The sequence below is a fragment of the Sesamum indicum genome, linkage group LG1 (genome assembly GCF_000512975.1).
Source record: "Sesamum indicum cultivar Zhongzhi No. 13 linkage group LG1, S_indicum_v1.0, whole genome shotgun sequence".
NCBI lineage: Eukaryota > Viridiplantae > Streptophyta > Magnoliopsida > Lamiales > Pedaliaceae > Sesamum > Sesamum indicum.
In genome coordinates, this window is record NC_026145.1 from 8,503,796 (window position 1) to 8,517,279 (window position 13,484).

Here is a 13,484-nt window from a genome sequence, read left to right on the forward strand (position 1 = left end):
GGAAGAAGGGCAAGAAAGGGGGTATAGGTAAATTATATTTATTCTCTGCCTCTGCCTACTTACATAATACATACATAGATGAAGGGTGAAGCAGATGTGAGATGGAGGAGGACAGAGTGAGTCACAATCAAAGAACAATTGCTTTTGGTTTCATGAAGCATCAAAATTAGGCAGACAATTGATCATCTAACAACCCCCACACCAATCATTTCTTCACCCTAATTTCACTTGGTAATTCTCAATTCACGTGAGGAAAAGGACAAAAATGATGCCCAAAATTAGTCCCATACGTACATAGAAAGAAAAAGACAGGCTTTTCTTAACTTAATTTATTCTATGGGGGATTGGATCTGATCTAGGGTTTTGGTTGTCGAGAGGCTGAGGGTATCCTAAGATGCCCATCCCTCCCATAATTTACTAATCAATTACTTACTAAAACTACAATTCATATATAACATTAGGTTAAGTACATCATTCAATATCAATACATCATCACCTCTCTCACACCTCTTCTAATTACTATATGACGCTACTTCACTCTAATTCACCATCCATCTGCCCCAAATTACTGTACCCCTCCTCAGTTTTGATACAATTATAAATATTTTTTTATTATTTAAAAAATTATAAATATTTTTTCAAATAAAAAATAATTATGTAGTCCCTAAACGGTAAAGTGAACAATACTATCTTTACTCTTACTGCTTTTGTTTTTAAAAAAAAAAATTATATACAAACTTTTGAGGGTGGATAAAATAATAATCTATAGAGAATATTAGTCCATAAAAATATTTCAGAAAATTATAAAATACATAAAAACAAATTCTAACATATAATACAAAAAAATAATTTGGCCAATTCACCACACAGATTTGATGAAAACTTAATAGAGGCTAAGAACATGGGCTAGTTGTTAAACAAACATTATAATTAGAGAAGTATTTGTAATTTTTCAAATAACAAAAAGTTATTTATAATTATGTCTAAGCGTAAGGGAGGCGGTTGTACTTTACCCTAATAATAATAATAATGTGTTCGTACGTACGTACATACATACATAACTAGTGTTTATCCCAATATCTATACTATATATAATTGAAGAGGGTGGTTTTGATGTCTATTTATTATTTGGTCAGTTATTTTTGTTTTATTTTAAAATTTATTTATTTATTTTGTTTTTCTATATTTACATATTCAAGTAACTACTTCTCCCCACTTATTATTTCAACTAGTTGCATGTGACACATTCGATACATGTGCATAATAAATTTAAAATAATTTAATATCATGTATTAATTTTTTTTGTGTGTGGAAAAAATGAGTATACGAAAATAATTTAATAAAAAAATAAATAATTTTGAAAGAGAATATTTGGAATAGCAGGAAAAAATAACTATTTAAAAAATAAATTTTGCTATTTGTAGATAGTAGGGAAAAAGTGACAGTTAGTGGGTGGAAAAAAAAAATAACATACCAAAAACACGGGAGATACCAAAGAGATGCTCTCCCTTAATATACAGTATAAATTATTATATTTTTTATTTTTTTTTAAATTTATTTATTCTCTCTATTTTATTTTACTTAATTGTATTTTGTCAACAAATTATTAATTTAATAAAAATATTATTGTATTTGTCTATGCATTGAGTATGCATTTTCAACTAATTTATATTGAATCTGATTCATCGTAAGTATCTAGTAAAAGAATTTAAATTATAAAATATTTTTAATCAATAATCTTGATATATTGTCCAACTTATTTGACTTGAGTTTAATTTTTACTGAATCAAATATTATAAGTAGAATCGTTTATTTATAATAAAAAAATATTTTTTTTAATTCTAAATAAAATTTGAAAGCGTAGTATATTAATTTAATTATAAACTATCGTATTTTTTATTTTTTATTTACTACAACTACCGTATAGTGGAAAACAATTTAGGAAAAAGTGTTCTCATGTATTTGACCATTTGTACACGAGAAAAGAACCGAACAACTGCGGACTGCGGAGCCACCAGCATCCGTCTCAAAAATTTCACCCTACAAGTAACTTTCAAAGATTCCACCCACCCACCCACCAAGAGGAAAACTACAGTGAAGAAAAATTTACAGTGAGCCTGAGACCAGTTTTCTTTCGTCGTCCTCACACGTGTATCTCTCTCTCTCTCTCTCTTTCTCTATATATATATATATGTGTGTGTGTGTGTGTGATAGTGTGGAGGGACTGTGATCGGAGCTTGCTCTAGTTATTCTTGTATACGAAAAGAGTCTATAGCAGCCCAAGAATCTGATTTTAGGGTCTTCATATCCTGTTCACTGAACGATGTCGTCGAGCATACTGGTGACGGGTGGTGCTGGCTACATTGGAAGTCACACGGTGCTTCAGTTGCTTCTGGGAGGTTACAAGGCCGTGGTGGTGGATAATTTGGACAATTCTTCCGAGATTGCCGTCAAGAGAGTCCAAGAACTTGCCGGTGAACATGGTTCAAATCTCACCTTTCACAAGGTCCGTTACTTTCATCAGATTCTTACTTTTTCTTTTGTGGGTTGTCCGATTTTGGTGTTTTTAGTTGTGGGTTTGGTGTCAAAGTTTGATCTTGGCTGCTTTTAGTTTGATCTTCGGTTTGTTAGTCTGGTCGGAGTGATGGTAATGAGTGGGATCTTGGGGATTTCGTAATGTTTGTTGTTTGTTCCGATCTGTGCTTTTTTGGTTACTAACTTTGTGATGACTTTTGTTTTTGGATGTGGGAGACGTATATATGTGTGACTGAAGAATTGATTTTTGATAGTTTAGATTTGATATTGAATTGGATGGATTGGTGTGTATGAAGCAACATCGTTTGCCAATGTTGTAGCGAGCACGATCTGTTCACTTTTCCTTCCTGGAAGTAAATCTATGATCTTTCAGTTGTATTAGTTGATTTGAGCGTGTCTGCTAATGAGAGTATTGCGATGTGTGCAGTTCCAAATTTGGTTGCTCTTTTTGATCGCTATTCTTTTTATCTTTCTCAAAGTGTTTGCTTAGTTGTTGATATTTGATCTGTACAGTTTCTTGTCATTAGGTGCAGAACATGACCTTGAAATTTACCATATATTGAGTTGGGTGATTTAAAGAGGGTGAATAGTGATCTGAATTTACTTTGCTTGAGATACTGGGCGGGATTTGGTTTGCTTATATACATTCTCAGTTCCTAATCAGTTCAACTTTAATAGATTTATTCAGAGAGTATGTTTCTTCTACGAGTATGGCTTTGACTTCCATTTCTAAAATACCTGGTATTTGATTACAGATTGATCTTCGTGACAAACCGGCACTTGAGCAGCTTTTTGCTTCTGAGAAGTAAGTCTCAGTTGAGTGGTATTTTTTATTGTTTTAGCTCTCAACACTGAGCTTTTTTACAGGTTGTGGGGAAGGATCTTTGATTGACGGACGGTGTGGTGGTTTCTTCTTGTTGTGTTGAAGTACTTATAGTTCGATATATTAGTTATTCCAGAAAATAAGTTTCCTTTTTGTGCATATTGGTTTTAGTAGTTATAAATAGACTCCTGTTTATGTTTGGCCATTCCTCCATAACGCGATAACTTGCTGAAACCATGTTGCTTCTGATGTATTTAATGAAGGTTTGATGCCGTTATCCATTTTGCTGGATTAAAAGCAGTTGGAGAAAGTGTGCAGAAACCCTTGATGTACTATGACAATAACCTTATTGGTACAATTGTTTTACTGGAAGTCATGGCTGCCCATGGATGTAAAAAGGTACATGAAGATTCTTTGAAATACAGACATTGTATGCGCATTTGTATCAGTTTCATTTTCTTGTCTTAACTAGTTCTTCATTTTTCAGCTTGTATTTTCATCGTCAGCAACTGTTTATGGTTGGCCGAAGGTGGTACCGTGCACAGAGGAATCCCCCATTAGTGCTATGAATCCTTATGGACGGACAAAGGTGACCTTTCAGTTACTATGTTTCGAGAACTAAGCCCACCTAATGATATTGATGCTGCTGGTTCCAAAAAAATGAGAAAATAAGCATGACCATTTTGTTAGGACTTGGTTACTTAAGCTCATGCACATTTTGTGCCAGTTTACCTACTCCTTTTTTTTTCTTTGGTTGTTGCTGAAGTGCTGTTAGTTTGTTTCTTCAGCTTTTCATTGAAGAGATATGCCGAGATATTTATCAGTCTGACTCGACATGGAAAATAATATTGCTGAGGTACTTCAACCCAGTTGGTGCACATCCTAGTGGCTATATTGGTGAAGATCCTCGTGGAATCCCAAACAATCTCATGCCGTTTGTGCAACAAGTAGCTGTCGGAAGGCGGCCTGCACTTACGGTCTTTGGAACTGACTATGGAACAAAGGACGGAACCGGGGTAAATACTCATAACTATATCTGGGATTCTTGGCTTTGTTGCTAATTACTCCCTGCTCTTTCCTGTAACTACATGCTTGGTTTACTGAATTTGGGATGTCCATACTGCAAATTTTACCTGTCTACATGCTGCAATTCTCATCCTTCTGGTTCATTTTGAAAATGTACTCCCATCTCCAACCCCAACTTGTCTTCCTATCCTCTTGTGAAAGCATGAAAACCAGGAGTGATGGGGGTGGTATAGAAATCATTCATTTGTTATGGTCTGTATTTTATTTATTTCTTTAACTGCATCTATAATTTTCAGGTACGTGATTATATCCATGTCGTGGATTTAGCAGATGGCCATATTGCTGCTGTAAACAAGCTTGCTGATCCTTCTGTAGGTATGAACTCTGAGTGGGGCAGTTCCTTTGTCAGTTTTGAATTACTCTTTTCCCTCCTTAAGCTGAGCTTGTTGTTTTGCATTGTCATGTAGTGTTAAACTTGCGAAAGGACTATGGATGAGTTCTTTAATTGGATCTTGAATATTTAAGTATCAAATATTCATATTGTTTCTTTAACGCCCCCGAACAGGACACTGATACCAATGGTATGAATTTAGGTATATTATGGCTAAAGGGAATGTGAACTCAAATTTTAATGTTCAGTTCTCATGACATATAATTGACTTTTAGTAATTGTATGTCATGAAATTTGAACTTGCTCGTCTCTTGATCTCAAACTTTAAAGTCAGTTAATCTCCTTCATTTTATTTCTCAGCACTATTATGTTTTCCAAGGATTTAGTAATTATGAGACTTATCAAACTAAAGTTAATTTTCCGGTACAAAACAATATTCAAAATTTAGGGGTCCTTTCTCTTCTTGCCTTAACATGATGGAAGGTTCTGATGAGCCTTATGAAGTATGATAGCTCACAATTTATGAATTGTCATCTTTCTAGATTCTTGATGCTGGTATTACTATATTACCGGTTAAAACTTATTTTGATCCCCTTGATTATTCTCATTTCAAGTTTTTCCACCATATGAAGCATTTTCTTGTGGCCTGAATTAGCATCCTTGTACTCCCATTTAGATTCTTGTGGGTATAAGCAATTCCCATTGTTTGAGACTGGAGATCGTATAATCCTTGATGAGATTCCCGTTGGTTATGCACCTTATAATAAACAATGTAAATCTGTTACTTCCCCGTTATCTGCTAAATCCCTTGTTGCAGTTTTTGCTACGCCTTAAATTTACTATGCTGATCTAATACAAAATTCAGTCGGACACTGAGTCTTTATCGCTTAATCTTGATCCAATTGTGTAAACTGCAGGGTGTGAGGTTTACAACCTGGGAACTGGGAAGGGAACATCTGTACTGGAAATGGTAGCAGCATTTGAGAAAGCATCTGGAAAGGTCAGATCTTGAAATAATATTATTCTGTTTTTGGAAAAAATAAATTATAATACATCAATATATTTCATATCTACAAAAAAAACCCTATGATTCTGTATTGGGAATTAAACAGCCCACCATGTCAGTGGCATCTTGGTTGCTACAATCAACCTAAGAACCATCTCTGGAAAGAACAACGGCTGGAGTTGTGATTATTTACTCTCAACGCATTTATAATTCCTGTATTATCAAGTAAAGAGCTCTTCTTTCAATGAAATTTTCTGTTCTGGTTGTCCAGAAAATTCCATTGGTGACGGCTGGTCGACGACCTGGTGATGCAGAGATTGTATACGCTTCAACAGATAAAGCCGAGCGTGAATTGAACTGGAAGTAAGTGTTCAACTATTTCAAGTCATTGCATGAGCAAACATCACTTTACTTGTTTGTGAAATAATGGACTTAAAGGTATTTATATGGAGAACCGTTGCCATAGCAGTGAGGCATCTGCATTAACACGATGTTGCACACACACACTCTCACATTTATATGTATCTATGCTTGGTAGAAGGGGGGTGTATCTGTCGGCCTCCTTTCTCCCACTACAAGTCGAGTATAAACTAATTTGCTATTAACTTGGAATGCGGTTATAAGCTACAAGAATAGTTGCAGATGGATGATTAAATGTTTTTGCATATTTGAAGGGCGAAATACGGAATAGACGAGATGTGCCGAGACCAGTGGAATTGGGCCAGCAAGAACCCGTATGGCTATGAGTCACCGGAATCGACTAACTAAGTTGGAGCTGCTCCATGATTGCCTTTGTACCAAAAATCTTTGTAAGAGTTTGATTCAGGCTGAGTTTTCCGGATTGTATGAGAATGAGAGGTCTTTCCTGTCTGGGCTGTTATCTAGAATGATTCAAGAACATGAGTTGTTTTGAAGAACCTTAATAAATTCAAACACACTTGTGCTGTGTAAATCATCTCTCTCCCTCCCCCTCTCTGTCTCTGTGTGTGTGTGTAATTTTTGAACCAGCTCCGAGGTGAAAAAGAAGAATAGCAGCCTGCGGTTGTTCGATAGTTTGTCCGTCCGAGAAAACATGAGATGAAATGAATCCGATTAAGATCAAAATAATTTTTAATGTGAATTAAAAGCCAAATAATGATAATTAATAGGGTAAATTACATTAACGTTTCTTGCAATTAGGCTAAAATTCAAATACTTGTTGTTTTTTTAATAAAATTACAGCTACACCATCTTGTGAGGCTATAGTTGTAATTAAAGGTAAAAGATTGTGTTGAAAAAGATAGAAATGTTTATGTAATTTGTGGGGAATGCCAATATAATTTATCCTAATAAGAATAATGTGTTATTTAATAAGTAACATATAATGGTAAGAGATAATGTAATATTTTTTTTCATTTCTTTTTGTGTTGTAAGATGTGTTTAAAATATATTTAAAAAGAATTTTGTAAATAGATATGTATTTGTAGGAGAAATATTGTTTTTTTTTTTTAAATAAGAGCGATAAATTATTATTAATTGAAATAAATTGATTACAATTATTTCTGTCAAATATCAATATCTAACAATGAGCATTACAACAGTCATACCCTAATCAATAATATCAAATAAGTTATATCTAACCAACATATATTATTACAATAAACAATACTTGCACATATTATGGAGGTCTCAACTTTATCAACTGAACTAGACCTCCTCGACTTAAAGTACAAATATTTGACGAGTGATTGAGACAACAATTCCTTCCTCCTATAACTTTTGTGTTTATTACAACTAACTCTCCAAATACCATCCAGATGCTTCTTTGCATAATTAACAAGCAATCCTTTAGCTTTGCTAATAACATCTAACTTAATTTGTGAAGTTAAGGCACTATAGTTTTAGAGGTCATGGGTTCGAACTCCATTTTATACGTTAGATATTGTGTCTGTTGGATAGTAAGCGTGTTATTTTTATTGAATAGTAGGTATTATTTCTAATGTAATAGAGGTGTTGATTAGATTTTATTTTTTTGATATTTTGATCAGAGTATGATTGCTGATTTCTGACAAGAATAATTATAATTAATTTATTTTTTTTTAAAGAATAATCACTTTTGCAAAAGTGTATGCCAATTTAATAATATCACAATTAACCATTGATATGACACTCCATAGAATATTTTATGTGTAGGTGCATTAATTGATATAGGAATGGTTACTTGCCAGCTAAGTGTCGAATAAGAAAATAAAAAGTTAAAGCTATTTTTATTAGAATTTAATATAATTATATAAATATTTTATTATTTTTTTTAAAATTATAAATATTTTTTTAATGTTTAAGTCTTGTTTGATAACGAACTCATTTTGTTAGCCCATTTAAGTTACCGTCCCATTTATGTGATAAATTGATTAAAATGTACTTTTAGATTATGAATTAGAATTTTATTAATATTTTAAAATTTTTTAAAATATTTTTATGTTTAAAATATTTTTATGGACTAATATATCAAATGAATTATTTACTCTTATTCTTTTATATTTTTTTGTTAAAAAAATTAATAAAGTTATAATAGTAATTTCCACCTCAAACATGGGTTATATAATTATTTTTTATTTTTTAAAAAAATAATTATAATTTTTCATATAATACAAAATATGAATAATTACACTCCTCTTTCCTGAAGTTTGGTGTAATTAAACGTAGCGGTTTGAAAAATTATGTCTAGCATCCTGAGGTTTGTTTTCGACTAACGAATAAATCCTTCCGTTAATCAAAATTCATAAAATTTGCTGATATTAACAAACCACAATGAGTCTAAATTATATAAAATTTTAGAAGAGGAGCGTGTAGTAAAAAATATTAATAATTATATCAAATTTTCAGAAAAATGTGACTGTAATTTAGGTTGTGATGTACAGCTACAATAATAGGAATAATTACTACAATAAGTTAGTAATAAATTAATTGGGGATAAATATAGCATTTTTTCAATTTTTTTTGTTAATATTAACGAATTCAATGAATTTTGACTAATGCGGGGACTTATTTGTTAAATAAAAGAAAATTTTAGGAGTGCTAAATGTAATTTTCATAGAAGGTCTATATGTAATTATATCAAATATCAGGGGAATGGGTGAGTTAATTATCTCATAATAATAAAATGTGTGAATGAATAAGATGGGCATTTCAAATTTTGGCGGAGGGAAAGGGAAATTATGTATAATTAAGGCAGCGCGTGCACCTGACTCGCTCTTTATTCGCTTGTGCAAAGAAAGAAAAAAAGCAATAATGTTGGCGTACAGATCGTCGCCGTCGTTGTAGTTAGAATAGGTGGCGGAGTAGAGATGTAGATGTAGAGAGAGAGAGAGACGTTGAAAAAGCAAATCTTTCTTCTGACAAAAACTTGGGCTGTCATACTTTTAACCGCCGATTGCTCTCCTCATCTCCTTCGTTCTAAAGAGGGGAAAATAGGACAAAATTGGCGCCTTCCCGGAGGTGGGATTTCTTTGTCTGGTCAGATGTTAATGTATACACGAGATTCGGACACGATACGTGTTTTGATTTCTTGAAGCTTATTGACCAATGTTGGATGTTGTTTCTGTTCATGTGTCATGCTATTTGTTGTGTTGTGTGTTCTGTCCCCGTGGACAAAGATTTGAGGACTCTGTGATGTGTCTGTTGTTTGTGATTGGTTGTTCAGTTCGTAGTGTTTCTGACATCCTCTGTTGGAAATTGGATGTCATTGGGTTGATTCGGCTTTAAGGAAGATCATGCTTAAACGAAATTTGATGGGATCTGATTTTCCGTGTTTCTATTTTACACAACCACTTTCTTGCTCAAAACCTTAGATCCATCTCTCTCTCTCTCTCGAACTTTAGTTGAGATGAAGGTTTCATCTTTTCTTTTTTAGGGAAATTTTTGTGGGTAGGAAGTTAAGTGATTCAAGTTATTGTATTTGCTGTCTGAGTCTGTCGATACAAGTATTATAATGTCTCTGTGTCATACAAACTCTCCTAGGATTTGCATTAATGAACAAACTTCCAAAATGACTAAGTTGTCCGTATTTACAAGTTCATGCAGGTCCGAGGAGAATAAATAAGAAATTATGGCATCAGAAAGCGAGAGTACTGCTGATCCTTCAGGTCCTATTGCATCAGACAGAGAAAATTTTGACCTTTGCGGGCCTTTGCACCTGACGACAGTTGATTGGTAAGACCTCAAACTCAATACTTCTATGTCTACAAGATCGACAAGGATGCAGATCCAACAAGAGATGTCTTCCCATCATCTCCTGCTGTCGTCGTTTCATTCAATGAACTGATACTGCTTGTCAATATTGCAACAGCTATTCCAACTGAATTTACCATTTCACCATCAAAATGAGAAGCCATGATTCTTGTACCTATATATTTACAGGAAAGATCCCATTCACCGAAGGTCTGTGGCAGCTTGTTTGGTTCAGAGTGTGTATGTTTTGGAACGAGATCGCCAAGAAAAGCGAGAAGGGAGCCAAGCCCTTGCTCCTCCTTGGTGGAAGTCTTTCAATTTTCAGCTACACTCGCAGCTTATTGACGATGCTGATTCTTGCGTGTTTGGTGCAATATATGAACTCAATTCCACAAACTCAGACGGCAAAGATTCAGCTCCACGCTATGTAATTGCTTTTCGAGGCACTATAACCAAAGGCGACGCCTTTACACGAGACCTTGAGCTTGACATCCACATAGTCAGAAACGGGCTGCATCAAACCTCTCGATTTGAGATAGGGATGCAAGCCGTCAGGCATATTGTTGCGACAAATGAAAGTTCCAATGTCTGGTTAACCGGTCACTCCCTAGGGGCCGCCATGGCACTGCTTGCTGGCAAGAACATGGCAAAGACGGGTGTTTTCCTCGAAGCGTTCTTGTTTAATCCGCCGTTCTTCTCAGCCCCAATTGAGAGCATCCAGGACAAAAAAGTGAAGCACGGGATACGGTTTGCAGGCAGCGTGATTACAGCAGGCCTTGCTTTTGCCATGAAAAGTAACCAACAAACAAACAGTTCGGGGAGTACATTTGTTGCCTTGTCTGCATGGCTGCCATGTCTCTTTGTCAACCCGGCTGATCACATATGCTCGGAGTATATTGGCTACTTTGAGCACAGAAAACAAATGGAGGATATCGGAGCAGGAGCCATTGAAAGGCTGGCTACCCAACACTCGATCGGGGGTCTTCTGTTGAATGCAATGGGTAAGCAATCAGAAGAGCCTCTGCATCTTATACCATCAGCAAATCTAACGGTGAACGTAACCCCGGCACGAGACTTCTATGATGCTCATGGTATTCATCAGTGGTGGAGACCTGATCTGCTGTTGGATTCAAAGACTTACAACTATAGATAACTGCATTTCTTTCATTTGTAATTAGTTCATTGTTTAAAATGTTCCCTCATTAGCTTGAACTTGGAAATGTACTGTACTCAAAGTGCAACTAGATTGAAATAAAATCATTGTAATTCTCCACTCCACCTCTGCATGGATATGGCGGTTTTTCATCTCAGTTTTCTGCCTTCAGCTTCAGTAGTCTCCCATTAGAAGGACTGGAAAACCATAAGAAAAGACTTCAACTAATCGAACATGTCAGTGTAGGATCAATCACAATGCAAAATACATATCGCAATACATAATACTAAAACATTGCCCCTAACAGTGATCTTGTACCGATCATATACAGAGAAAAATATTACACTCTGCAATACAAAAGTAGCATTAAGAAAAGAATAAAGAGAAAGAGAGAGGTAAGGTTTGATGTAAGAAACAATTTCATATTTCTTGTGGCAGCAAAACTACAGAACAAACTCGTATATCTTGTCAGAATGACTATACCGTCCAAGTAGTACCAATAAAGCATTTTACAACAATTTTCGTTTGGTATTCGCTACTCCAAGGACAAGGCAGAAAAATGGCCTCATTGGGTTATCCCTTGAATCTCCGGGGTCCTTCCTTTTTCTTGCTGGAAAATGTCACAAGGTAAAGAGATGAGGATTGGAGTAAACCTTCAATTTGTAGTAACTAATGAACAATCATTGATCCACATGAAAACAATCACAATTAGACTACGAAGTAGTGGTTCAGCCAGAAGATGATTGGTGGTCATATCACAAACACAATGCTGATAAGACATAACACAAGCTCACCTGGAAAAGCATAGGAAGAGCAACAAACAATATATAAGACTTTAGAAAGGTCTAGCAACTTTTAATCACACAAGGACAACAAAGGATATGTTTGTGTCAAGGAAATTGGAAGAAACTGCATATCAACTCAAGGCATTGGACTAGATCTGCAAGCCAATTATCTTATTGAGGTCCCCAAGTTTACATTTTCAAAATTAATAAGCAAATAAACAAAAATGGAAAAACTTCACGTGTCAAAGGCATGTTTGCAATTTCTTCCACTAATTCAGCCTTAAGCAGCTTCAGAAATTAGGACAGTTACAGAGGATAAGGGTCAGGACTTTGAACTCCCAAGAGATTCACCCAGAGGATGTAGGTTGTAATTTCAGACAGTTGAAACCTTATAAAGTTCGTGTACATTTTGGCGGCAAAAGTGAATGCTACAAGTATTTAGGAAGCATAACCTGCTACCTTGATGGAGTTCCATCACTTTTTCTGGCTGAAGCATCTCTGCCCCCCCCTCCGGAGACAACCTCGTCCATGCTTTGCCCACTTCGTCTGTACCTGCCACCAGATGCCACATATGCAGGACATGGCCGATAAGCTTTTATCGGCCACCAACCAAAACCTGGGACTGTAGCAATTCCACCTTGAATTCTTCCTTCACCGTTGCAACCCTTTTCAATCTCCTCTCTTCCGCAGGCCTTACAACCCCTTTAGAAAATTTTACATGGAGAAAAAGATGATCATCATCCCCAATTAATTGCAGGCAACATATTGCAAAGCTCTTATTCAAAGATAAATGAATAACAAAATTTCACCTTTCCACTTACTTACTTGAGCTTCTCGCATGCAGATTTGAGATCACCTCCATTTTAGATATGTTAAATTAATTTCCTATGTATGAATAAACCTTTTTATCACCTTGAAATGGAAACATGATCAAACATGGCATTTAATTTTTCTTTTTCAGTTGAACAATTGTGAAACAGTCCAAATATCATAGGGCAGATTTTAACCATTCAAATATTATTAATAACTGATAAACGACCAACAATTAGTAACAAAAAATAGAACACAAATCAAGCTTCTGAAAAATCTAAAATCATTGGATAAGTTTATCCACTTTGATCATTTTAACAGACCAAAAACATCCAAAAGCGTAGACTCCTTCAATAAAACATGAATCAAGTTCGGTCCACTTGAAATTTTATATGCTGCATCAAAAACTATATTTTGCGTCTGTTGGGTTGTTCAAATCAATAAGAGAACTGATCTCCTAGTGGGGCGTAGGTGACAAATGGAAGATTAATAGATGGAAATCTTCGACTACCCCACGGCAAAAGGAGATAAACTCTAACATGCTTAACTTCAATTTTCATGAAAGGATTGATTTATATTAACATGAATAAAATTGCAGATATAGAGTTCTCTCATAATAAGTCCTCGGACAAAACAAAGCTTCCAGCTTTACACCGATATAGTTAAAATATCAACTTAGGGAAATGCTATTTGTGACCAACCAATCCTTCTAAACCTCTTCAAACCCCCATGACTACTTTTAATTT

General features: G+C 34.9%; 3 protein-coding genes across 4 annotated transcripts in view; 2 read left to right on the forward strand and 1 right to left on the reverse strand.

Annotated features, from left to right (window-relative positions):
* Positions 2,193–6,733, forward strand: LOC105159167 (UDP-glucose 4-epimerase GEPI48). Its single transcript, XM_011076132.2, has 9 exons — positions 2,193–2,506; positions 3,291–3,340; positions 3,622–3,757; positions 3,846–3,947; positions 4,147–4,374; positions 4,681–4,759; positions 5,693–5,775; positions 6,053–6,144; positions 6,456–6,733. Exons 1-9 carry the CDS (start codon positions 2,324–2,326, stop codon positions 6,547–6,549), a joined length of 1,047 nt encoding a protein of 348 aa, XP_011074434.1. The 5' UTR covers positions 2,193–2,323; the 3' UTR covers positions 6,550–6,733.
* LOC105159174 (GDSL esterase/lipase At4g10955) lies at positions 9,027–11,575 on the forward strand. Of its 2 annotated transcripts, none has more exons than XM_011076153.2 (3): positions 9,027–9,258; positions 9,835–9,972; positions 10,180–11,575. In XM_011076153.2, the coding sequence occupies exons 2-3, from the start codon at positions 9,869–9,871 to the stop codon at positions 11,141–11,143; spliced, it is 1,068 nt and encodes a 355-aa protein (XP_011074455.1). In that variant the 5' UTR covers positions 9,027–9,258; positions 9,835–9,868; the 3' UTR covers positions 11,144–11,575. The 2 variants fall into 2 exon arrangements, with proteins under 2 accessions (XP_011074455.1, XP_011074447.1); XM_011076145.2 differs by having other exon boundaries at positions 9,029–9,258; positions 9,844–9,972.
* LOC105161804 overlaps positions 11,450–13,484 on the reverse strand; it is a 3,325-nt gene continuing 1,290 nt past the window's right edge. The window contains exons 3-4 of the mRNA XM_011079621.2: positions 12,388–12,630; positions 11,450–11,753 (exon numbers count right to left, since the gene is read on the reverse strand). Of these exons, the coding sequence (XP_011077923.1) occupies positions 11,717–11,753; positions 12,388–12,630 (280 nt within the window). The 3' untranslated portion in view covers positions 11,450–11,716. The remainder of the gene's footprint in view (positions 11,754–12,387; positions 12,631–13,484) is intronic.

Excerpts from the sequence above, each read along its gene's own strand:
- LOC105159167 (XM_011076132.2), top strand. The coding sequence starts at position 2,324 with ATGTCGTCGAGCATACTGGTGACGGGTGGTGCTGGCTACATTGGAAGT. Across the intron at positions 4,375-4,680 it reads GAACAAAGGACGGAACCGGG|GTACGTGATTATATCCATGT; the intron begins GTAAATACTCAT and ends TATAATTTTCAG. Across the intron at positions 6,145-6,455 it reads GAGCGTGAATTGAACTGGAA|GGCGAAATACGGAATAGACG; the intron begins GTAAGTGTTCAA and ends GCATATTTGAAG.
- LOC105159174 (XM_011076153.2), top strand. The coding sequence starts at position 9,869 with ATGGCATCAGAAAGCGAGAGTACTGCTGATCCTTCAGGTCCTATTGCA. Across the intron at positions 9,973-10,179 it reads CACCTGACGACAGTTGATTG|GAAAGATCCCATTCACCGAA; the intron begins GTAAGACCTCAA and ends ATATATTTACAG.